The following is a 23,797-nucleotide window of genomic DNA, read 5'->3' as shown; positions in this document are numbered from 1 at the left end:
ATGAAAGCAATCTGCAGCGACGGCTCTTCGGCCAGTCCGTATCCGTAATTTGTAGACCGTCGCAGGATAAATATTTCTGCAGCGAGATTAGGTAGCAGAACCTCATCGCTTCTGTACCAAAAATTGTTACACCCGAAGGTGACCAGCAAAGCAACTACCGTTTCTCAGGCCGTGCCCTGACCCAGGCCCTCAAGTCCCTAGTCCTTGAGTCATCTTCCCTTCTTCGGCCTTCCACAGCCGGCAACTCGGTGTTGACTTCACCAACATCGACTGCTTTCTCATGGCAGGAGTTGAGTGAGTGGCGTTGATATGGCGTGAGATTATGGGACTTCCGCCTCGAGATTCCTTCCGTAAAGGAATGCTTTCGCCGAAGATTATAGCTTCCACATGAGAGACGCGCATAACCTGGAGATGTCAAAATTCCCCGTTGCAATGCTCAAATGAGTAGTGTAAAGTTGGGTTTCGATCGACTGCGAGTGTACGTCATGTCCTAATTTCAGGGAAAATGGTTGTTCTTGTCAGCATTCATTCTGAAGTATCTTGAAGGCCTCTAGAATTTTGTATAACCTCGCCCAAATTCTCAGCCAAAACGGGGCTTCGAGGAGGATGCATGACACTTGTTCATTGTATTCTCTTCCACTTGGCCTGAAGCAGAATCGTATCCAGCGCGTGTATCACTGGCAGATAGGCCCGTGATGTCTGGGGCATTCCGTTAATCTTTCTTTTGGTCTTGATGGGATTTATCATACCAATCAACATCGCTCAGTTGCAACCTACGGACCCGTTGTCCGCCACGCTCTTTGCTAGATTTTTCGGGGCGATTGGGGTAATACGAAGATGGCTTTTCGTGACCTGAACAAGTAGACTTGTGAATATTTGCGTTCGGTTTGAGTGGGGTCATTATAATATCACCATCTGGGTCTTCATTTTCGCGAAGATCATAGTTGAGCACCAAGTTCTTGATACGCTGCTGCTCTTCTCGTTCTGCCTGTTGCTGAGTCTTCATGGCAACCGCAAAAGTGGAGTCCGAAGGAAGCGCAACAGTTCGTGTCTATAAATATTAGTGACAAACTTGAGGATGAGTAGGATGTAGCCACGACTACAAGACTTACCTGCTGGCGATTGCCTTTCTTAGTCAAAAGCGAGAATGCCATAGTGCTAGGCGTGCTCGCTCCGTTCGTAGTATCGGCGGCTTCGGTCGTCGTTGAAGGGATATCGCGAGTCTTGGGTCGAACAGGCAGCGGGACGTCGAATAGTGGTTTGCGGTCGAATTTTCGGGACTCTAGACTTTCAGCCATCATCTTTGCATACTCACGCTCAAAATCTGCCTCATCAGCAGGATCGATCTCCTCGGCTTTCCTAGTAACCACGATCGCTTCCTCTTCTGACTCAAAATCTTGAGGAGATTGTGGCTGGTTCTCGACATCCTGCTCAGCACACAGACTGTTAGTTAATGGCCGCCGATCGAAATAAATGATGTAGGTAGGAAAGCATGCCTCAGTATCGTCTTCATCTCCAAGCTCTGAATCATCCCCATCAGCTTCAGGGAGCACAATATCGCCATCACCCTCAGCACCTTCGTCATCAGAAGAAGCGCCACTAGAAGCTTCATCTTGATCGGCACCTTTGTCTAGGCCCGCATTCTTCTGATCCTGCGCTACTGCAAGTTGGAATGCTTTTGTAGCCTCTTCCAAGGTTGTGGCTAACTTCCACTGTGGCCTAGTTAAAGAGAATGTATCTTGGACGATAAACTCTATATCCATGGGGAGAGGATGCTTCGTGCATATGTAGTACTATGAACATGTCAGCACGGTTCTATGCTAACTACATAGTATTATGAATTCAACAAACCTGGAGGAATGAGAGGAAATAGTCGAGTTTCTTTCCCGCTGCACCTCGGTTAAAGAACATGCCACATGTCTCAAGCATTGTAGCTACAAGGCGAATACGAAAGTAGTCATCAGGCAAATCCAGGGGGTTGAGCCGACCAGGAACAGGTGGGCCGCCTAAACAGAATTAGTTCACACCAGGATGATATATATACGAGTCCAACTCACCATAGCCGAAGGTCATGATCTTGTACATAGTGTCAAAGATAACGGGGTGCTCTAGCATCCGGTAGTTATAGAGCTCGCCCAGATATTTGACTTCGGCAATGCGCCTTTGGTTGAATTTGAAATCATTTTGCTCCAGTCCAAATATGACGGATTCAACAACGTTATCAATAACCGTGACTGTGAAATCGGGGTGGTAGCGGTAGATAGCACTGAGTAGTATAGCGAGGATGTGGATGCTACCGTACTTAACCTTAGCAGGCCTTGAAAACACCTTCGTTAGAATGGCTACTACCTGTCGTACTTGTTAGTTCATATCCCTTCTAGGAGGTCAAATATTGGTGTAATACCTCAAATTCCTCCCAATGTAGTCGACGAATCTGCTTGAGAACCTTCGTGTAATTACGCTTTGTCAGGTCAACATAGATAAGCTTTCGAATGAATAGTTCGATAGGAGTCCGTTCCTTTTGCTGGATCGATGCCCTTTCCGGCGGATCCACGTAGTAAACCGCGTTTTCGATGAGCATACGTTCATGCTGACCAATATGCTGCACGGACTTCTTGCGTTGCAGAGTGTCTAGGAAAGTTGCCATCCGGGGCGAGGTATCGGCGTTACGGAGCAGATATCTGCCACAATTCTCCAGTAGATTGCAGATAATGTCGATATTCATCTTAGAGAAGTCATCCATGCTAACTTTCAAGCAATGGAAAACCACATGCTCTGGAACGATGCCAAACTTGGTGAGCTCAGCAAGATAGCGAATATTGCTTTGTCGTACCTGTCCTAGAAAGTCCTTCTCCTTACGACGCTGAAGACTGCGAAACTCCGCATCAAGGTAATCCACTACCCCTCTGGGTATGTCAGGCATATACCGGCCAAGTGTAGCTACAAGACGAGACCAAAATGGTAAGAGATCTTGGCGAGCCTTTGGCACTTCGGTAAGCGCCTTGATAAGCCTGTTTCGAGATGCCTTGGAATTCAGAAAGCAAAAGTCGATAGCTGCTTGATCGACCGCATCTTTGTGTGTAAGCTCAGGTAGTCGTGTTAACAATACGTCAACCTGGGCGCCAATGGTCTTGTTTGCGATAGCAGTAGATTGGTCGTCATTTGCTTCCAGAGACTTAGATGTTTCGGAAGAGTCGGCAGGATCTGTTCTCTTGCCGACCTGGTCGTCCGTCTCGGCCTTTTTCTTCTTTCCATCCTCAAGCAATATTCCAGGAACTTTGCCCTTTAGATCTACTAGGTTTTCGTAGAAGCGGCGTTCGTCTTCATCTTCCCATATGCCTGCTCCCTCGCTCTGCCCACGAAGATATTCCCCAGTCTTGACGAGTCCGATTGCGCCATTGGTGGTTGAAAATCCATCCGATGTTTCCTTCAGATCAGGCATCTCAGCACCAATTGCGTCGGCTATAACCTGAGCATTGCTAACCAGGCGTTCTTGAGCCTTTAGCTGTCGCTCAAAATTTGCCTGCCTGTCTTCGAATACCTCTCCAGATTTGACGTAGGCCTCCGAATTCCTGCCTCGTTGGGTGATAATGTTCTTCTGGTCGCGCACAAGATGGGCTTTAACATCCTCGAAATACCTTTTGAGAATATTTCTAAAACGCTCTCGCAGCTCAGTGCTAGCGAATGGAGCGTCATCATCTGCATCAGGAATGCCACCATCTTCCGACCCATCGTTCTGTTCGGAGTTCTCATCAGTAGATTTCGTAGCACCGTCTTCCTCAACAGTCTTGCGCCCTTCTGAACCGGCAGACCTGACCCCCAGAATATCCCAGGCGAAGGATTTCACGAAGATGACCAAAAGTGGTAAGTTAACATGCTCACGATCGTGGCCCAGGAGGTCCTTGAGTACTTCAAGAGGGAATGGTTCGGCCCCACCACCCTTCGTAGAATTAGCTGATTTAATTTTTAATTCGGCATTCTTGCCATTGGCCCCGCGTGTCGCGTCGTCCGGCTTGACATCGTCAAGAGTTCGTAGGACCCCCACAAGCCATAGTTCGGTAATTACCCTTAGAAGGGCTCGTTGTCGCACAAGACGTTCCTTCTCTTCTCTTTCGCGAACCTCTGCAGTTAAGGACTTCAGTAAGCTTTTATCAGGTGTGGCCATTCCCTTGCCAAGCAGCCATCCCAAATACTCGGTAAACTCGGCGGGCCCAAATCGTTGATGTAGTGCGCTAACGATCTCGATGGCGGCATCGATTTCCCCGGGGGTCTTGAGCTTGCTAAGTCCCTCATAGCAGGCCGAAATAATCTCGGAGAGATACTTGAGAAGGCTTAGGGTTCGTATTTCCTGTAAGAATGTGTTCAGGGTCGCGGCCGTAATCGCGGTGCGCAATCGCTTAATGAATGCGGTGTTTTTCTTCAATGAAGAGTCGAGAGATGCGCTGACGGGGAAGATATCTATCTAATTGTTAATCACCTCGGCGTTAGGGCAGGATAAGAGGCAAGGTATACCAGCTTCGCCATCCCATGCGCGTTGGTTAAGCGATAATAGATCGCCTATAAGTCAAGCATTAGCAGAGTTGATAGGGTTGGCGCAAAGAATGGGAGCTGTACTGACGTTTCCGAGAGCGGTCCATGCTGGATAGCTCCTTATGATATGGAGTTTGCTTGCCAACTGAATTGCTACATTCGCCACGGTAGTTAACCCTGCTAAGGGATGATTCGCCCCAGAAAGCGGAAGCGACACGGAGTATTAAGCTCGGTGTGCATCGGTGGACAAGGCGGCAGATATGCCCTGCGTTAAAAGCAGCAGGGCAATAATGGGCGGAGGGGAATTCGGAGTTGGGGGGTGTTGATTAATTGATTGGTTGTGGTGGAAAAAAGATTGCAAGGTAAAAAAGGCAATGCCCAGATACCTAGGTAATGAGGGACATGAGTAAAGTAAAATAATTAAGTAGGTAGGAAGGTTGAGTATTGAGTAGAGTGAGATGATATGGAATCAAATTGGTTTACAAAGTTGGTGATGTTGGAAAAAGTTGAAAGACCAAGGACACTGTCATCAGGGTTGCATGTGTGAATGATGTCGTTCGGAACGTCACCCAATTGAAAGAAAGGAAAGAAACGCAAGCCTCAACTTTGTTTAAGACTCCGCCAAAATCTCGGGAAAATTGATCACAAACCTTTTTGTCGTTCTAGGTTAGTCGGGAACTTTGAACCATTTGAATTTGGACGGGGCGACCGTGCTGAATAGCAGTGATTCGATGTTTGCAGTGGGGTCGTTCCAGGTACCAACCTTAGGTACGCTAGTAGGTTTATTATGTCACTGGTAGAAAGGTACGGTTAGAAGAAACCTTGAGGTACTGTAGTAAGGTAAGAACATTGAACTTCAAAGGCTACCTAGTACATTACATGTATGTAATGATTGACTAGATCTTCTCAGCCTCGCAGACATGGAAGTTACACCTTCGAGTACGGTACCTACATAGTACCTACCAATAGCCAATACCGGGACTGGAAAGTGAGACAGGGCCTGAAGTGACGCATACATATAGTTAGTACCAGGCTAGGTATATCTTTTAAACAGAGGTGTTAATTCGCAACTACAACCTTTACATGTAATCATTGATGTTTGGAAGACTACTTACAACAATGTCGAATTATATTGTACGCCCCTCATTCACGCCTCATCCCACGTCCGAGTCTAGACTACTACCTCAATTCAATATAGTTTGTAATGGATGCAAACATAATGCAGCTTCCATGTTCCACCTGATACATACCTAGGCAGGAATATGTACAACTAACTAACTGTGGCATCATGACTAAACTCATTTATTGAACATATTTCCCTCAGTTTCTCAACAGACATCCTAAGAACATAGGAGGATAGCTAAGGATAGCAAGTAGGTATGTACCTATGCAGACACCCACATCACCAAAAGCTACCGTCATGGAGATATAGGTAATACACACACTGGATACATACTAGGTACCCCGCAACATCTTAATCACATACATACCTTAGTCAGTTGGCTGTATCCCGTCGGAGAGGCCAACCGACGATGGAGTCACACATTTATACCTACCTACCTACCTACTTACCTATCTATTAACTTAGGAGGTAGATATCCGACATGAATCCGATGCCCCTCCTAGCTGTTCGACAAAAGACTACTTACGATTGGTTCTTCTAATACAGTAACACAAGACTTCATCTGTTCTCCTGTTCTCCTTGCTACGTTGTACGTTCAAGTAGCACTTGATAGGTCTCGAATCAGTTCCATTCACCCTTCTCCGCGGTCTTCGGGTTTATATCCTACTAGGTACCTATTACCTGCTAGGCTTTGTCGATTATTGGTTACGGATTACGAATTATCATTGTGACCCATCAATGTCACAGAATCAATTCACCGGTGCTATATCCTGCTTCGTGTGACTAGACGATTGAACCTATCTAGGCACTCTTCACATAGGTCTACGCCGATTCCCTTTCATATGGCCCTTTTGATGATAGAAATGGGGCTTCAGGGATACACTTCGTTCAAGTCTAGGCGATTTCGACATCTCCGCTTACCTACCCTCAAAGGTTGGCATCCACATCCCTTATCAACCAACCGCCATGATTCGCTGTGATCGTCAATCTTGTCAAAGATGTCAATTAGGAACTTTCGATAAAGCTCAGGCCTGCTACACGCCTTGGCTGATAGCATCCGCGGAATTCCTTCAATTGATTGTTATATCTCCTCGCGTTAGTCAATGCTAGGGCGGACCGGTAAGTGCCTAAGTAACGATTAAATTTAGCTCCTCAAGATTTGTTACCTAAAAACTGCGGCGCGGTGTGGCCCAGTGTAGCTGTTCCAGGATTGTAAGCATATATCATTACTATACCTATATTGTCATAACTCGATGGCAAGTATCTTTGGAGCGGTTGTCTGCATATCAATGCGTTGCTATAGGCTGGAAGTTTCTTAGAAGTTGGAGACTGCAATACACAGACAGATTAGTTGTGTTGGCAACCTACGCTTAAGTATTTGCTTACATATGATAATAGGAGTATCGTGCCCCGAATACCCTCGAGTACCTAAGTACTTAGTAAGTGGTATTACTTGGATATATCATAATATTTCATCTTGTACAATTACTTATATCGCGCCTTGTTACCCTCCATGGCTTTATCTTGAGTTATGTCGGGTCTTTATTACCCCTTTCTCAATCTATATGATGCCCATGGCGGGAATATTGTCTTATGCTGATTCTTGGTATGCATGATTACGTCTTTCAAACTAAAGCCCTACCCTCCATATTCATTGCCACTTCCACTTTGCATTATCATCTATACGATGGAGGGCCTAGACTCCGTTCTCGGGTTCCAAAAACTTTCCACCGCATATCTAGTTCGGTATCCTCCCAGTCCTCCCACGACAGAGATTAGTTCGAGGAGACAATCAGATACAGCCTGTGATTTTGAACTTTCGACGTCATCATCTGAAGGCGAGCTGGGACGTGAGGTTTCACGAATTTACCCTCTTCCACCGAAAAGTCGTTCTGGTAATCAAGTTCTTACAGAGGATCTGAATACACCGGACAATCATGTTATTAGGGATCCTCGGTTGATTCGCCTTACGGGCGTCCACCCTTTCAATGTCGAGGCGCCTTTAACCGAGCTTTTCAACGAAGGATTTTTGACATCGAAGGATCTCCATTATGTCCGCAATCATGGAGCCGTGCCTCGAGTTGAGGACTCGACGGTCATGGATTGGGAGTTAACTGTTGAAGGCATGGTGGATAATCCTATCAAAATCAACCTGGCGCAACTGATACATGATTACGAGCAAGTAACATATCCCGTCACACTAGTTTGCGCGGGCAATCGGAGGAAAGAACAGAATATAGCAAGGAAAACAAAAGGGTTCTCTTGGGGGGCGGCGGGCTTATCAACCGCACTCTGGACCGGTGTTGTTATTGGCGATCTATTGAAGAAAGCTAGGCCGAAGCGAGGGACGAAGTACGTGTGCTTTGAAGGTGCTGATAGATTACCGAACGGCTATTACGGAACGTCTGTCAAGTTGAACTGGGCCATGGACCCTAATCGGGGTATCTTGGTTGCTCACAAGATGAACGGCGAGGCCCTTACTGCCGACCATGGAAAACCTCTTCGAATTATTGTACCAGGGCAGATCGGCGGCCGGAGTGTCAAATGGTTGAAGAGAATAATTGTTACGACAGCTCCCAGTGATAATTGGTATCACGTCTATGATAATAGAGTATTGCCAACTATGATCACACCCGAGATGAGTGCCGATATGCCCGATACCTGGAGGGATGAACGATATGCTATCTATGATCTAAACACGAACAGTGCCACATGTTTTCCAGCACATGACGAGATTCTACCCTTAACCCAAGGCGTCGAGAACTACGGGGTTCGCGGTTATGCTTATGCTGGCGGGGGCAAGAGAGTAACAAGGGTTGAGATAAGTCTCGACAAAGGAAAATCATGGATACTCGCCAACATATCATACCCGGAAGACGAATATCGACTCGCTCCGGAAGAAGAAGAACTATATGGCGGTCGTCTAGATATGTCCTGGAGGGAGAGTTGTTTCTGCTGGTGCTTCTGGGACTTGGATCTTCCAGTAACCCAATTGCAAAATGCACAAGATATCCTGGTACGAGCCATGGATGAATCTATGATGGTTCAGGCGCGAGATATGTACTGGAATGTACTCGGAATGATGAATAACCCGTGGTTTCGGGTTGTCATTCACAAGGAACCCCATGCCCTACGATTCGAGCATCCAACTCAGCCGGCACTAATACCTGGTGGCTGGATGGAGCGTGTAAAAAAAGCAGGAGGAAATATTTCTAATGGATATTGGGGGGAGAAGTTAGCGGGCGAAGAAGAGACGATCAAAGAGGAAACAGCAAAAGAGATCTGTATGATCAACCAAGGGGTCAATCGCAAAATTACAGCGGATGAATTGAAGCAGCACGATAGTAAACTTGAACCATGGTTTGTTGTTAATGGCCAAGTATACGATGGAACCGGCTTTTTGGAAGGGCATCCTGGTGGCGCTGCCTCCATCTTTGGTGCTGCGGGACAGGATGTCAGTGAAGAATTTCTTGCTATCCGTAAGTCTAAGTGCTCCCATTGTGACCGAGAAAGCGGAACTGATCCAAAACAAAAAATCAAAGATAGCGAGAATGCCAAGGCAATGCTAGTGGACTACCACATAGGAGAGGCCAACGAAACATCACTGGCGATTCTAGCCGGCGAAGAAAACGATGCCAGTGATAGCTCAATACCACGACCGACCTTTTTACAGCCCAAAGTGTGGACAAAGGCCATCTTATCAGCCAAAGAAAAGGTTTCACACGATACCAAGATCTTTACCTTTGATCTTGAGCACGCGGAACAAACCTCCGGGCTCCCCACCGGTCAACATCTGATGATGCGGTTGCGCGATCCTGTCACACGCGAAGCCATCATACGGTCGTATACACCTATCTCAGAAACCTCACGGAAAGGGAAAATAGATGTACTTATCAAGATTTATTATGATACACCTGGGAAAAGAGGCGGCAAGATGACACAGGCGCTTGACTCAATCCCCATTGGCCATTTCGTAGATATCAAAGGGCCAGTGGGTAAGTTTGAGTACCTGGGCCGAGGTCGATGTACAGTCTCCGGCCGAATGCGCAATATTAAGCGGTTTGTTATGATCTGCGGCGGTTCCGGAATCACGCCAATATTCCAGGTTCTTCGAGCGATACTGACCGACCCCGAGGATAGTACTTCGTGTCTTGTTATTGATGGTAACCGCTCCGAAGAAGACATACTCTGCAAAGACGATCTCGATAAGATGGCTATCCAAAACTCCGATCGATGTCGTTTATTATATGTGCTGAGTCAACCTAGGCCATCATGGAGTGGCCTACGGGGTTGGACGGATCGAGAGCTCCTTGAAAGGGAGATCGGCTCCTATGATAGGAATATCAATCAAGAGGACTTGGTGCTCATATGCGGACCTAAGCCGCTTGAGAAGAGCGTTCATGTTATGTTAAACGCCTTGGGATGGAATGATGAAGATCTGCTGTTCTTCTAAACCCAAGCACCGACTTGATATCCATGGGCATCGTCTCTGTGCTAGCACCAGTGCACCACTCAGTGAGACAGGGAACATTTGAAGATCTAGATGATCACCCTAGTGGATAGTCAATAAAACTTGAGCTGTAATTAGATCGACTTCGGGATGTGGTTCGTGTCATTCCAATTGCATATGTACAGATTCGAGTATGAGTATGTACGGTAGGTACATAGATCGTAAACAAAGAAATCCCGACTGTCAGGAAGCCAATGAAATTCATCCAGATGTTCGATGTTGCTAGATGTACTGTATGTACTTATGTACATGTACCAAGATGCAAATGTGAGCCAAGTATTCGTACCCAAGTACCTCCTGTACCTCACTGTGCATTTAACCCAAAGATTATCCGGACCCATAGATTAAGGTTCAAGTCCCTGCTATCTGCACAGTACTTCGGTACTTATACTTAGTACTATGTACCATTCAATGTTGAATGGTCCATAAGGCTCATTCAAGCTAGTACAATCGGAAGGCCCAAATTACCATTCATGTACCACTGTGCAGTCTGTACCGTACATAGTACATACATCTCGTCACCTTCGCGCAGCCGCCTCAGCTTTCTTCAACCCAACCCAACATTGAACTGCTACAATACACTTCGCCGACCTTCCAACCTCTGTGTTCATTCTAAACCTGCTCTACCAAAACCTAGTCACGCAATTTTCTATTTTCTATTTTCCAAACCCTAACAGAAGTAACCTTGTTGTGACAATTTTTTTCTAAAAAAAGAGCCAACAGTGCATCCTACGCACACAATCAGAAAGCCCCTCTGCTGAACTCTTTTTAACCCACCTGCTTTGTCTTTTCTTTCATCTAATGGCGACCAACTATCGCAGTCCAACACCAGAGCAATCTACTTTGGAAGATCCTGCCACCGCCGCCGCACGAAAAGAATTGAGACACACAGTCATTTCCGAAAAACCCAACTTATCTGCAATGTCTACAACAAACGCAGACCTCGCGCCCCAGGCTATCACCACCGACGATAAGGCGTCAGTCAAGAGTGACATGTCCGACCGCCAATCGCTTGATCCTCCCAAGGATTCTCTAAGAGACAAGGTGGCATCCCCCAAGAAAAAACGAGTCTACGATGAAGTCGACGAGCCTCATGACGCTTCTTCAGACTCCAACGGCGACATTTCTCCCATTGGCACCGACGCCGCTCCATCTCTTAGTCGCACCGACCGATCAGAACCTGAGAAGAAGCGCCCAAGAGATGTTTCGAGCGAATCCAAAGTGAACGCAAATGCGCCTATGGTAAGAATTTTCACCTTGCTGCAATGTTTCTGTTAATCACTAATAATCTCTAGACTTCTAAATCTACCGAAGCGTCCGAGATAAGCGGCGAGAGCGACAAGTCGAGTGCTCAGAAGCAAGTGGAGGCAGGAGAAAATGCCAGCACTGAGAAGGCAAAGCAAGCTACATCGTCCTCAGCCTTCAGCAGCTCCGGCATAGCAGGATTTGCCTCACAAGCTTCGCCCTTTCTACAAGCCAGCTCAAAGCCATTGTCCTCCTTTGCTAGTCCATCCGGCTCGCCGTCTCCCTTCGCTGCTACTACCAAAACATCTACAACTTCTATATTCGGAAGCACCAGCTTATCTAACGGCACCTCACCATTTGGTCAAGTAGGCGGGGCACCAAAGCCTTTCGGATCTAGTGCCTTCGGTGGCGGCTCATTCGGCAACACCAAATTTGGGGGTCCCACACTTACCAGCTTCGGTAAACCTGGTGAAATGTTCAAGAGCGACAAACCAGTTAAGCCCTTTGGAGCGCCTGTCAGCGACGAAGAAGATGACGAAGAAGATGAGGCTGGAGCTGAAGACAAAGAAGACGAAGAGGAAACCCCAGAAGAGAAAAGCGAAAAGGCTGAGAAGGGGGAGAAGTTTGTGCCAACAACAGACGACAAGAAGAAGCCAAAGCTTCAGCGTGGTAAGTTTCTGAATGTAGTAAATTGATTCTGAGCACAAACTAACCAAAACTTGCAGTGGCCGTAAATGATGGCGAAGCTGGCGAAACCACGATTCTGCAAGTTCGTGCCAAGATCTATCATCTAGACAAGGCGAGCAGCTCTTGGAAAGAACGTGGTGCAGGCAACCTTAAGATCAACGTACCTGTGGCTTGCGTCGACTTGGATGAGGAGTCAGGTGTACCTATCCCTGGCACATTTGATGCATCAGCTCTTGAGGATGCCGAGTCCAAGATCGTTCGCTTGGTTATGCGACAAGACTCGACCCATCGCGTCATTCTCAATACCGCTATCATTCCTGCCATGCAGTTCCAGGAGAAGTCCACCGTCAAGGCAGCCTTTGTGCTCTTCACTGCTATAGAAGATGAAGGCGCTGTCAGTATCCAGCTAAAGGTACGTGTCTTATTTTCTCATATTTAAGAAAAATTGTAATACTAATTATGGTACAGATGAATGCCGCCAATGCCAAGAGCTTGTTGAACGAGGTCGGAAAAATCCAGCGCGAGCTTCAGTCGGTCTAGAACGCCGTCGGAACTGGCGCTGTTCCAAACACACCCTCTCTTAACACTACACCCGAGATCAAGGACGACAAGCTTGCGACCAATGTAGCCAATGAAGAAGCTGCAACCAACGGAGAAGCCGCAGACTCTAATGGTGCGAAAGAATCTGAAGAGAATTTGGACGATCTCCCAGACTACGAATCTGATAACGAAAATGTCGAGGTGCAAACCGAAGAGAACTTGGATGACCTCCCAGACTATGAATCCAATGATGAGAATGTCGAGGCAGAGCCCTCTTTGAAGTCTAAAGAGAACTTGGACGACCTCCCAGACTACGAATCCGATAACGAAAATGTCGAGGTGGAAACCGAAGAGATCTTGGATGACCTCCCAGACTATGAATCCGACGATGAGAATGTCGAAGTTGCAAACACTATGCTCGGCCATGTGGATAACGAAATGGCTACCAATGCAGCTGGCAAACCAAACTCTTCCCAATTCAAGACGATCAATGATAACTTATTCTATGGCCCTGACATGGAGGAGGCCAGCGCCACCGAGGTTATCGATTTTGCCACCCGCTCAACGCAAGATATCTCGGCGATCGATGATGATTCATATGACCTCCCCGACTATGAATCAGATACTCCGGATGCCAGGGTCTCGGGATATGTCTGAGCAAGAATCACCGAAAGTCATCGAACGTTGACACCAGTCATTTTACCTGGGACAAAAATTAAGGGCGAAAAGTAATATGATGGGCTTTGGGCCCAGAATTTGAATGCTAGTATGGTTCTCGGCCCAAGAGCCGGTGTAGGGGGACGGTATCGTCTAAGCACAATGCTCTTGGAAGGTCGCATGAGGTGAGCTGGAAAGAAACGGCTGTACTTGGCTCCGTCTTCGGCTCACTCTCAGAAGAGAATGTGGATAATTTCAAGTTTGTGGTCTCAATGTCTTTATTTGAAGCAGATCGATAAGGAGTTAAGAGTTTCCAGCATTTTCAGGAGGGCATAGGCTTTCGTAGCATTATGGAGGAAAATGCTCATATTCGGGGTGGTAATGAATGGAATTCACATGGATTGTCGATAATGAAACGCTTAATTATGGAAAAGAATATTCCTACAAACTCAGCCATAGAAGGCATCGTTATGATACATATGTGATAAATGGCAGTTTAATGAGTGGATCGGATCGGATCGCATACTATGTACTGTAACTATGCGTTTGGAGACGGACCAACAGGTAACTGTAGTAACCCGTAACTAAAGATCACGTGCCTTCGCCTTTGTTTCGCGCCACAGAAGAAATGAAGCGGCAACCGCGTGGCTTGGTGTCACTTACTGTGTAGCTACCTAACCTAGGGTACTAAGTAATTAGTCTAGACTGTCTAGGTACATAACATGTACTGTACGACGTCAACCCCAAATTAGAATCACCAGTGACGTACCCAAGTAAATATACCTAACCTAGTACCTATCTACTCTACCTCCTACATACTTCCCTACTCGATAACGTACTATATGTATATATCATCTCAAGAATAAGAATGCAGTCCAACCGTAGGTAAATGAGATGTCCACTCTCAAGGCTGCCACAGTTTCAAACAGAGTCATTAAGCGGAAAAGAAAGAGGCAAACAACCGAAGAAGACACACAAAGCATAGAAGACACAGGAGCAGAACCGTTAGGAGATTCCACCGGTTCAGGCAAGGAGCCAAGTTCTGTCTCAATAGAGCTTGAAGATACTCTCGAGAAATCAAACGATGGCAAACCAATTAAGCGTCCTGGCGATACCACGCGACGCCGAAAGAAGGTAGATGCGGAAGTCAAGTGCCAAATTGAATGGCCGCAACTATTCAAAGACTTGGATAAAACACACCGCGCTTTAAATTTAGTCTTTACCTTCTGTTCCACCCGCAAACACCTTGCTACCACTTTCGACACGATTCGGACTGCAGTTGAGTCAAATACGAAGCGTGTGTTGACTGTTGAAGATGTGGCTGCCATTGTGGCGCTGCGGCCCGAGGGCATCAATTTCACCTATGTCGATGAAGTAATGCTACAGACCGATATCAAAGGGGCGGAACGAGATACGACTTTTAAATCTGGTAGATCAAGGAACATCATGGTCCAAGGCCCCGCACCGGACGCCTCTGTTGGCGGGTTTACTGGCTTAGATGGGATAGGTAATCGGCATCCGGATGATCTACCAGTCAGTGGTAGCGAAGTCTTATTCTTTGAATTCGTTGACGAAGACCTCAAGAGACAAGTCCAGCACAAGAAAACAGGAGAGCCTACCAATCCCAACAGGAGACTTCGGGATGAGGATTTGAAAATGCCGGTTTACAGTCAAAAGCAACTGACTACGCTAATCGAGAAGCGTAACCAAAAATTCACAAACGCAGCGAGCTCCTTCATAAATCGTTGCGTAGAGCAAAACCTTGACCCCGAGGTCATGCTTCGTCAAGAAGCCGAGGCATACATCCCAGTTCAGAAAGAATTAGAAATAGCAACACCAAACCCAGAATCTAGCACTATACCGGAGTCAATACCTGCCGAGAGGAAGAGTATCCCCGAAATTATTCAGGAACTCAAAGATAGTCCTTGGTATACTAATCAGATTGTGCCAGATGGGCATCGTGTGTTTGAAGCACAAGAGCCTGTATTTGGCGATCTTGATTTTCTACTGAGTCAGGATATGGTGAACGCGCTGTATAATGCAAAGGGAATTACTCAATTCTATGCTCACCAGGCTGAAGCCATCAATAGTCTCCATGCTGGTCATCACGTTGTAGTGTCAACCTCCACAAGCTCGGGGAAATCCCTCATTTACCAACTACCTGTGTTGCATGCATTGGAACAAGACCGTAATACTCGAGCTATATACATATTCCCGACCAAAGCCTTGGCACAAGATCAAAAGAAGAGTTTAAAGGATATGCTATCATACTTTACAGAGCTGCAGGATGTTCTTGCCGAGACTTTCGATGGAGATACCCCGATGCATGATAGGAATCAGATCCGCGATGAAGCCCGGATCATCTTTACGAATCCTGACATGCTTCATCTTACGATTCTCCCCCAAGAGGATAGATGGCGGACCTTTCTCGCGAACCTACGTTACGTTGTCGGTATGCTGACATATTCTCATACACGCGCTGCTGTAATGGCTAATTTTCTCATTAGTTGACGAGCTGCATTATTATAATGGACTAATGGGATCCCACGTTGCATTTATCATGCGGCGACTTCGACGCGTATGTGCTGCCGTTGGCAACCGACGGGTCAAGTTCATATCGTGCTCTGCAACCGTCGCAAACCCGCAAGAGCATTTTAAGACAATCTTCGGGATCGACGATGTACATCTAGTTGATTTTGATGGTTCACCATCGGGACGAAAGGAGTTCTTATGCTGGAATACCCCCTACAAAGACCCCGGAGACCCTACAAGTGGCCGCGGGAATGCCATAGCAGAATGCGCTCGTTTATTCTGTCAGCTCATCCTACGTGGCGCTCGCGTGATTGCATTCTGCCGCGTGAGAAAACAGTGCGAAGAGCTCGTGACGGCTGCTAAGCACGAATTAGAAACCTTGGGTCGTCCGGAATGCATGGCTCGTGTTATGGGCTACCGAGGTGGGTATACGGCACAAGATCGTCGGCAGATTGAGAGCGAAATGTTCGAGGGAAAGCTTATGGGCATCATCGCAACTACTGCTCTTGAATTAGGTGTTGATATTGGCACGCTAGATTGTGTCATTACACTTGGATTTCCTTATACTATCGCGAACCTGCGCCAGCAAAGTGGTAGAGCCGGCAGGAGAAACAAGGATTCACTGTCTGTGCTGGTCGGAGACTGCTTCCCAACCGACCAGCACTACATGCAAAACCCAAACGAGATCTTTACCAAGCCTAATTGCGAGCTCCAGGTTGATCTAAACAATATACTTGTCTTAGAGGGGCATATACAATGTGCGGCATATGAAATGCCCATCAAGCCTGTGGAGGATGCTATCTACTTTTCAAAAGACTTGGCAAAAATCGCAGAAGAACGCCTCATTAAAGACGAGCTTGGGTACTATCACTGTCACGACAGGTTCAGGCCCGTTCCCTCCAGGTTCGTGGCAATTCGAGATACAGAGGACGAGCATTTTGCTATCGTGGATACCTCCCAGGGAAGGAATGTCGTCCTCGAGGAACTCGAAGCATCAAGAGCCTTTTTTACTATTTACGATGGTGCTATTTTCTTGCACCAGGGAACTTCGTATTTAGTACGTGACTTTCAGCCCGACAGAAAGATCGCGAAGGTGGAGAAGGTAAAGGTGGAGTGGACAACACAACAACGGGACTTCACCGACGTCGATCCTATAGAGACAGAAGCCATACGGAGAATTCCTGGCTCCCTGTCGCGTGCCTTTCATGGCACGATACGTATCACCCAGAACGTATTCGGCTATTTCAAAGTCGATAGAAAACGTCGGATTCTTGATGCCGTTCATGTCGACAACCCCCCAATTATCCGGCATAGCAAAGGCATGTGGCTCGACGTTCCTAAGCTAGCGCTCGAGATCCTCGTCGAATGCCGCCTCCACGTAGCCGGTGCGATACACGCTGCCGAGCACGCTATCATGAGCCTAATGCCCAACTTCGTAATCAGCATGCCTGGCGACGTCAGGACGGAGTGCAAGTCCGGCCTGAAGGAGTTTGCGCAGAAGGAGACTTCGCGAAAGCGGCCCGCGCGCCTGACCTTCTACGACGCGAAGGGTGGCGCGAACGGCTCCGGCATCAGCACGAAGGCGTTCGAATTCATCGACGTGCTGCTCGTCCAGGCGCTAGAGCGGGTCCAGCACTGCCACTGCGAAACGGGTTGTCCGGAGTGTGTCTGCTCCGAGTTCTGCAAGGAGGCGAACGAGGTCATGAGTAAAGCTGGAAGCACGGTCATCATCAAGGCGCTGCTGAATATGCATATCGATGTCGAGGCTCTCCCGATGGGCCCGGAAGAGATAAGCCCCCTGGGTATCGAGACGGTGGTTGTGGCGAGACCGGTGCCGCTTCGGGGGAGGAGGAGGGGGGTTGAGGATGTTGAAGTTAAGGTGGAGGAGGAGGATGATGGGAGGGATGTTGGTGTGGTAGAGTAGGTTGAGGGGGGTGACCAAGGACATGGGGATAGAGAGCTAGATGTGGTGGAATCAAGAGCTGGTTTGTAGTAGTATGAATATAGGGGCAACACGGTGCATCACAAGATACCTATCTTGCTTCCTTGCTCATTCAACTTGACATCCATTGTCTCTATAATGGTCCAGTAGGGGCTTTAGGTTCCCTAGTTAGCCAGCCCCTATTTTAACACGCTAGGTATGGGGATAATTCCTAAAGTCATCACAGAGTGGGTCGTCTTGATCTTTATATAGATAGCTTCTCCATTTACTTATACCTAAATAGTCATGCCTATCATAAATCTTCTCCTATATCCTTGAAAAGCTACCTGCTCAAAGACGCCAGTAAATGCTATGCTATGCCAGGTATGACTCCGATTCTAGAACCTCTATCCCCTCTCCCCCTTTTTACAAAAAAAAAAAAAAGAAAACCCAAGAAAAGAAAAGTAAGACGTAGACAGAAATAATCCCATGACCCCCCTATCTACCATCCATCCCTATCCTATGATCGCGAATAACTACCACTGCTGCGTCGTCCACACCATCTCCGGCCCCGCCACAGCCGCCCCCTCAATCTCCCGCGCCTTGAGATCCTTCGCCGTCGTCAGCACCATCCACGCGTGTCCCGACAGCCCAGCCGGCACCGCCGCCGTCCCATCGTCCGCAGACACAGGCGTGTACGCGATGCTGCCCCAGGGCCCTATCCACGCGACCCAGTGGTCTCCGGTGCTCGCGGACGGGACCTCGACTTGCACGCTGACGAGCCGTCCCGCCTCGGCTCGCTTGCCCTTGAGCACCAGCGCGGGCAGTGCCGTGCTGGTGCTGGTGCTGGTGCTGGTGCTGCCGCAGCTCCCCGGGACAACGTACTTGCTCGCGATGTACGACTGCGCCAGCTGGTAGGGCACCATGGCGTCGCGCGCGGCGGCGGCGGCGAAGTGGCTCTGCATCATGTTGATGACGGCGGCCATGCGCGCCTCGGCGCCGAGCTCGGAGGCCAGCGCGGGGATCATCCAGGTGTCCGGAGAAGAAGCGGCGGACGCGTTCCCGGCCGCGAGCGCGACGGCGTCGATCTTGGCGCCCATCGAGAGCGTGAGGATGGTCAGGACGTCCTGGAGCCAGCCGTCGACGCTCGAAGTAGTCGCGGCGGTGTCGTTGCCGTTGCCATTGAAATTGTACGCGCAGGCGGCGACGGTCGCCTTCCCGTAGTGCGCCAGCGCGTCCGAGTACGTCTTCCGGTGTATCAGCGCCTGCGCGGCGAGCGAGCCGAGGGAGCGCGTCACGGTCTGCGGGTACGCGCCCTTCCAGTCGCCGTCGCTCAGCCGGACGTACCCCTCGAGCAGGACCGCGACGAGCGCGTTGCTGATGTACTGCAGCGCCTGCAGGATCGCGACGCCCTCGTCCGTGATCGTGGCCGCCCACCCGTAGTCGCCGGGCTGGTCGCCGCCCGCCATGCCGCCGATGTTGGGCGGGTAGCTGGCTCCGGGGGGCGGGATGCTGCCGAGCAGCGCGGGGTCGAGGGCGGTGGTGTTGAGGACGGTGCCGACGGCCTGGGTGATGATGGTGCCGTTGACCTTGAGGGTGCCGAAGAGCGGGGTGGTGGGGGGGATGGTGCTGGGCGGGGCGGTGGCGGCGAGGGCGGCGAAGGCGGCGAAGGTCTTGTTGCCGTCGGCGGGCGCGTTGATGGAGCCGACCATGCCGGCTTGGCAGTGCGTCTTTGCCGTCTGCGCGCAGTAGAACCAGATCGGCTTGTCGTCGGCGACGGCGACTTCGAAGGTCACGCCGGAGGGGGTCTGCTGCGTGGGTGCGAAGGGGGCGGCGAAGCCGGAGGCGAGGGGTTGGCAGGGTTGGTCGAAGGAGGATTGGACGATGGAGTGGTTCTGTGGATGATTGGTTAGGCGGTGGAAATCGAACAGGTGGATACGGAAGTTTGGGCTGATACTTACGGCTGGGTTATAGCTAAACTCGAGGATAGTTCCCACGAGCTCAGTCACATTGTTAGGGTTGAACATGAGCTTCCCGTCGAAGCCGACATCGATATGGAGTTTTCGTAGACCCCCTGCGGGTAGAGTTCCTACTGGCGGCGTGCTGGGCGTGGCAGCTGTTTGGGCCTTGGCCTTATATGCGTCGAATGTGTTACCGGAGCTGGGACTGTTCTAACATCAGCATGGTGTCGGTACAATCGCTCGCCTGGAGATGTTTTACTTACGCGTTGACAGAGAGCACCATGCCGTTTTGGCAATGGTTGCCGTTGGATTGGGGGCTAGAATCTGTATAAGTGCTTGCTCTTTGCATGTTGATAAATAGGCAGCTAGCTCAAGGACTTACCAGTAGAACCACAAGGGCTTCGTATCGTTAACTGTAATGGTGAACGTTGTCGGAGCTGCTACGTCCGGGGAATCGTTCGGTGTGAACCCGGAGAAGATGCCATTATCTTTTAGTTGGCAAGGGGTATCAAAAGTAGATTGCGCAACGGCGTGGTTCTATACGAATTTAATATGTGTAAGTAAGTGGTATCCTACCAGGGCTTCATCGAAAAGGGGGTATGATGAAAGTACATACCTTTGAGAAAAATGTAAAAAGGAGTTCATCACCAGGGTTCACCCCGTCAAGCGTCTCAGGGTCGAACTTCAGTTGACTCCCTTTACCGACTGTGACATTGTACTGAGCAGCATTGGCGAGAAGTGCAGAAGCCGTTAGGGCAGCTGCGATATTAGAAGGTTTCAACCAGAACATCTTGCTTTAGGTAAAAGAAATCAGAAACCAGAGTATAATAAACCTGATATGATGAAAACACTGTGTGTGAGTGATACAGGAGAAATCTTCAGAGGAAAGCAAGACGCCTTATTTATTTACTTCCTTACAAGAAGGCCTCCGCATCTTTGATCACTTTACATACCTACATGGTTGGTGTATTGCATATGGATTACCATGATAATATTCGACATGCTGAGAATAGGTACCATAGGTGTGTTAACGGTGTAAATTGATTGGCCGGTTGCAGTGAATATTCTATTCTTAGCCCAACTGCAGCATGTACCGACCAACAGGGGATTCCAGAGACGGCCTATGGTTGGGCGCCAGCACCTTAGGAGCGTAGTTGTAGGAGATCGGATAAGAGGATACCGGTGAACTGCCACCCGGTGTGTGGCCGGCCCTCATGTAAGGGACCCAAAATACCTATGTCGTCCTCTGTCGTCCTATGTTGTCCTATGTTGTATCCCCGCCCTCAACTTCCCCAGGGCTGCGTGCCCGGATTTGTTGTTTCCCGGCCCATGCATGCTTCGTTTGCTTCGCCACACTGTCCCGTCTCCCCCAAACAATCAATTTAAGAACGGAATAAAACATTTCCATCGTGGCGTCAGCAAATCAAATCATTATCGCTAATTATACTAATCTCTAATGGCATGGAGTTGACATGTAAAATCCCATTCCCAGATTTGGTTTTAATAAAATGTCTATGTTTAGATTTCTTTCAACGTTGGGCCAAAATATTCCGGAAAGGTCACCAACGATGCAGCCCATGCAGCACATACTCCCACACACTCCCACATACTCCCTGTCTAGGGGCTATTCCACCTCTAACCGTCCAGTGAACAGCCGCCTGGATAGAATTGTATCCGTTTGAAGATAATGGGAAACTTGGACACCCGCATTCTTGATGAAACGATGCCGCCAACAAATAAAGCGAATCCCACACCCGCAGCAGCCCCCTGTCGCATTCTATAGAAGTCGATGGCATTGAATGCTTAGTTAGGGTATTTTTATATAAATCCCTAGATCAAGAATTTCGTGATGATATATACATATGATATGCATACCCCGTACCACCTAACCTTTAGGTATCTTCCTACTTCCTCGTAGTCTTAAAGCGACTCATCCCTTGCTCGCTGTCATTTCAACCCGACAACACTTTGATCGTTCTAACCACTCTACCAAGATGGCTACACGCAAGGCACCGTCAGTTTACTGGGCGATCACGCTTCTATTCTTATCCCTCTCGCTTCTCTGCAGTCTCCTGATACTCCTTTCTGGGATCGGCGGGCATGTCGTCGCAGACTATCTAACGGTAAGGGAATGAATATCTATCTATCGCTCAGTGATTGGGAATACTCACCAACTTGTTCGTTCTAGATCGATACGACAGCACTCGATGTTCCAGCAAAGCTCAGTGGCTCGCAGATCCTGAATGACTTGTCCACACTCACTGGCCAAGACTGGGTTGGCTCCGCTGCGACTGCCGAGTCCCTGGGCCTCTCGCAAACCTACAGCCTCAATCTCCTGACGGCTTGTTCCGAAAGCGACGGCTCGACTACTTGCGGCAAGCCTCAGATCGGATTCACATTCGACCCCAGTTCCGATCTTGATCTTCGCAGCACCTCGATCCAAGGATTCTCCTCGGCCTACTCCGACCAGATTCGGGCTTACGGTAAAGTCTCTACGTTCCTCGGAGCTGGGTACATTCTCGGGGTTATCTTCATAGCGTTGTCGTTCATCCTCGTTGCCGCATCTCGATGCTTCCCCAGCGTGACCGTCTTCAGCCAGCTCACTTCAGGGCTGGCCTTCGTCTTCCTCCTCGCGTCTGCTATCGCTTCCATCGTCAAGTTTCACCAATTGAAAGACGCATTCAACAATGCTCTTGGCGGCTCCGGAATCCAGACTCAGACGACCTCCAAGATGTTTGGTCTTGCATTCACTGCTGCGATCTTAGTCTTTCTGGCATTTATTCTCACCTTACTTCTTCCGAGGGACAGACGCAACGAGCGAAGCCGAGGAGGCATCTTCGCCAGCGGCCCGGATGGCAAGTCCGGCTCAAACCTCCTCACCCGGATCGCCACGTTCAGGCAACGTAAGTACGTCGCCGTCGAAAAGCAGGGCCCAATTGCGCCGGGCCGCAGCGTTTCCCCTGGAAGCGATAGAGCACGCCTCAGGGCAGAAGACGACTTCTCTCACGAGTACCCCAATGATTTCGCCATGGGGCCGATCAAGAAGCACGGCGGTCAGAACGCGAATGCGAGGGCTACGTATGATCCTCCGGCAAGAACCACAAACGCACCGCAAATATCCACGGCTTATGATCCGTACTTGTAATGGTACCTAGTCAACTGGTTGATTATAATGCTACTTAGTGTTCAGGGAGAAGTTTTGATCGGTATTGGACACAAATTCGGCCAGTTACAGCTGAGGTAAAGGACCTGGGTCTCTGAACCTCCTTGTACAACTAATCGTTTTGGGACGGTGTTTAACAAGGAAATTATGGTTACTTATCAAGAAGCAGGAGTCGCATTTGACATAGGCGCCTAGGTAAAGCACATGGAGTTATTGTATTGTTCTGGTTCTTCACATCTAGACAGCATTCAATTGTTTTTTTTACCAACTTCAAAGTTATCGTATCAGTGTTTCCTTTTCCAGTAACCATCTTGTTCAATCTCTCCTATTCTCTTTTTCCCTTTCTCTGCATCTTCAAGCCCTAAACTTTCCTGCAAGCAACTCTTCCCACCCAAACCTAGTACAAGCCGCAAAAAAGAGACAAAGAGCATCAAAAAGCAATAGCATCCCGTCTACTCTCGCCCTCGAAGCACGGCCCACATCATGGCGCAGACAAGGACAAGCGCGACGATGGCGAGAAGGCAGCAGATGACGACCATCTGGGCCTCGGTGAACTGGTCCCAGCAGGCGAATCCCTAGGTCGCAGCTGCAGGGCCGTCGGCAGTCTCGGAAGCAACGGCAACGCCGCCACCGACAGAGTCAGCGGGGGTGTCGTCGTCGTCGTAGGCGTAGAAGTAGCCGCCGCGGGGCATGGTTCCGTAGTGTCGCTGCTCCTGTTTTTTTTTTTTTTTACGTTAGCTCGTGTACTTACTTATTTATACAAAGAAGCAGGTAGGTCAAAAGCAAGTAAGCAGGGCAGGTAAGCTTACGAAATCTCGGAAATCTCCCGCGATGTATCGGCCGATGTGGCCAGCGCCGCCAAACACGTGCTCGTCGCTCTCGTTGTCGAGCATGACGCTTCGGCCACTCCCAGCGGTGGCGACGGTGC

At 48.9% G+C, this 23,797-nt stretch overlaps 6 protein-coding genes across 6 annotated transcripts; 4 read left to right on the top strand and 2 right to left on the bottom strand.

Annotated features, from left to right (window-relative positions):
• Positions 1-580: 580 nt before the first annotated feature.
• On the bottom strand, positions 581-4,637 carry GGS25DRAFT_516979 (ARM repeat-containing protein; the record flags this gene model as incomplete). The annotated part of the gene is made up of 8 exons (XM_049263305.1): positions 581-699; positions 778-1,051; positions 1,113-1,793; positions 1,852-2,006; positions 2,058-2,349; positions 2,405-4,458; positions 4,513-4,557; positions 4,619-4,637. The coding sequence occupies 8 exons, from the start codon at positions 4,635-4,637 to the stop codon at positions 581-583; spliced, it is 3,639 nt and encodes a 1,212-aa protein (XP_049121462.1).
• A 2,703-nt stretch (positions 4,638-7,340) lies between these two features.
• On the top strand, positions 7,341-10,106 carry GGS25DRAFT_512438 (uncharacterized protein; the record flags this gene model as incomplete). The annotated part of the gene is made up of 2 exons (XM_049262791.1): positions 7,341-9,132; positions 9,196-10,106. 2 exons carry the CDS (start codon positions 7,341-7,343, stop codon positions 10,104-10,106), a joined length of 2,703 nt encoding a protein of 900 aa, XP_049121461.1.
• A 492-nt stretch (positions 10,107-10,598) lies between these two features.
• GGS25DRAFT_34812 (uncharacterized protein) lies at positions 10,599-12,801 on the top strand. The gene is made up of 4 exons (XM_049258019.1): positions 10,599-11,405; positions 11,459-12,077; positions 12,134-12,507; positions 12,564-12,801. The coding sequence occupies exons 1-4, from the start codon at positions 10,965-10,967 to the stop codon at positions 12,633-12,635; spliced, it is 1,506 nt and encodes a 501-aa protein (XP_049121460.1). The 5' UTR covers positions 10,599-10,964; the 3' UTR covers positions 12,636-12,801.
• A 1,243-nt stretch (positions 12,802-14,044) lies between these two features.
• Positions 14,045-18,005, top strand: GGS25DRAFT_470394 (P-loop containing nucleoside triphosphate hydrolase protein; the record flags this gene model as incomplete). The annotated part of the gene is made up of 2 exons (XM_049259242.1): positions 14,045-15,744; positions 15,800-18,005. Coding segments are annotated over exons 1-2 (3,502 nt in total), but the record flags the coding sequence as incomplete, so codon positions are not given.
• On the bottom strand, positions 18,006-20,688 carry GGS25DRAFT_470393 (uncharacterized protein). Its single transcript, XM_049259241.1, has 5 exons — positions 20,323-20,688; positions 20,089-20,243; positions 19,970-20,023; positions 19,707-19,911; positions 18,006-19,640 (listed from the first exon to the last, which is right to left on the bottom strand). Exons 1-5 carry the CDS (start codon positions 20,494-20,496, stop codon positions 18,282-18,284), a joined length of 1,947 nt encoding a protein of 648 aa, XP_049121458.1. The 5' UTR covers positions 20,497-20,688; the 3' UTR covers positions 18,006-18,281.
• A 791-nt stretch (positions 20,689-21,479) lies between these two features.
• On the top strand, positions 21,480-23,327 carry GGS25DRAFT_34763 (uncharacterized protein). Its single transcript, XM_049258013.1, has 3 exons — positions 21,480-21,602; positions 21,701-21,829; positions 21,895-23,327. The coding sequence occupies exons 2-3, from the start codon at positions 21,701-21,703 to the stop codon at positions 22,849-22,851; spliced, it is 1,086 nt and encodes a 361-aa protein (XP_049121457.1). The 5' UTR covers positions 21,480-21,602; the 3' UTR covers positions 22,852-23,327.
• The last annotated feature ends 470 nt before the right edge of the window (positions 23,328-23,797 follow it).

The sequence above is a fragment of the Hypoxylon fragiforme genome, assembly GCF_022984875.1.
Source record: "Hypoxylon fragiforme strain CBS 206.31 chromosome Unknown GGS25scaffold_1, whole genome shotgun sequence".
Taxonomy (NCBI): Eukaryota; Fungi; Ascomycota; class Sordariomycetes; order Xylariales; family Hypoxylaceae; genus Hypoxylon; species Hypoxylon fragiforme.
The sequence above is the reverse complement of the archived record's forward strand: the minus strand, read 5'-3'. Positions and strand labels throughout refer to the sequence as shown.

Coding starts and splice junctions, on each gene's coding strand:
- GGS25DRAFT_34812 (XM_049258019.1), top strand. CDS start 10,965: ATGGCGACCAACTATCGCAGTCCAACACCAGAGCAATCTACTTTGGAA. Junction 11,406..11,458: donor TGAACGCAAATGCGCCTATG/GTAAGAATTTTC, acceptor AATAATCTCTAG/ACTTCTAAATCTACCGAAGC. Junction 12,078..12,133: donor GAAGCCAAAGCTTCAGCGTG/GTAAGTTTCTGA, acceptor CAAAACTTGCAG/TGGCCGTAAATGATGGCGAA.
- GGS25DRAFT_470393 (XM_049259241.1), bottom strand. CDS start 20,496: ATGTTCTGGTTGAAACCTTCTAATATCGCAGCTGCCCTAACGGCTTCT. Junction 20,024..20,088: donor AAGCCCTTGTGGTTCTACTG/GTAAGTCCTTGA, acceptor TACAGATTCTAG/CCCCCAATCCAACGGCAACC. Junction 19,641..19,706: donor AGTTTAGCTATAACCCAGCC/GTAAGTATCAGC, acceptor AATCATCCACAG/AACCACTCCATCGTCCAATC.
- GGS25DRAFT_34763 (XM_049258013.1), top strand. CDS start 21,701: ATGGCTACACGCAAGGCACCGTCAGTTTACTGGGCGATCACGCTTCTA. Junction 21,830..21,894: donor TCGTCGCAGACTATCTAACG/GTAAGGGAATGA, acceptor TGTTCGTTCTAG/ATCGATACGACAGCACTCGA.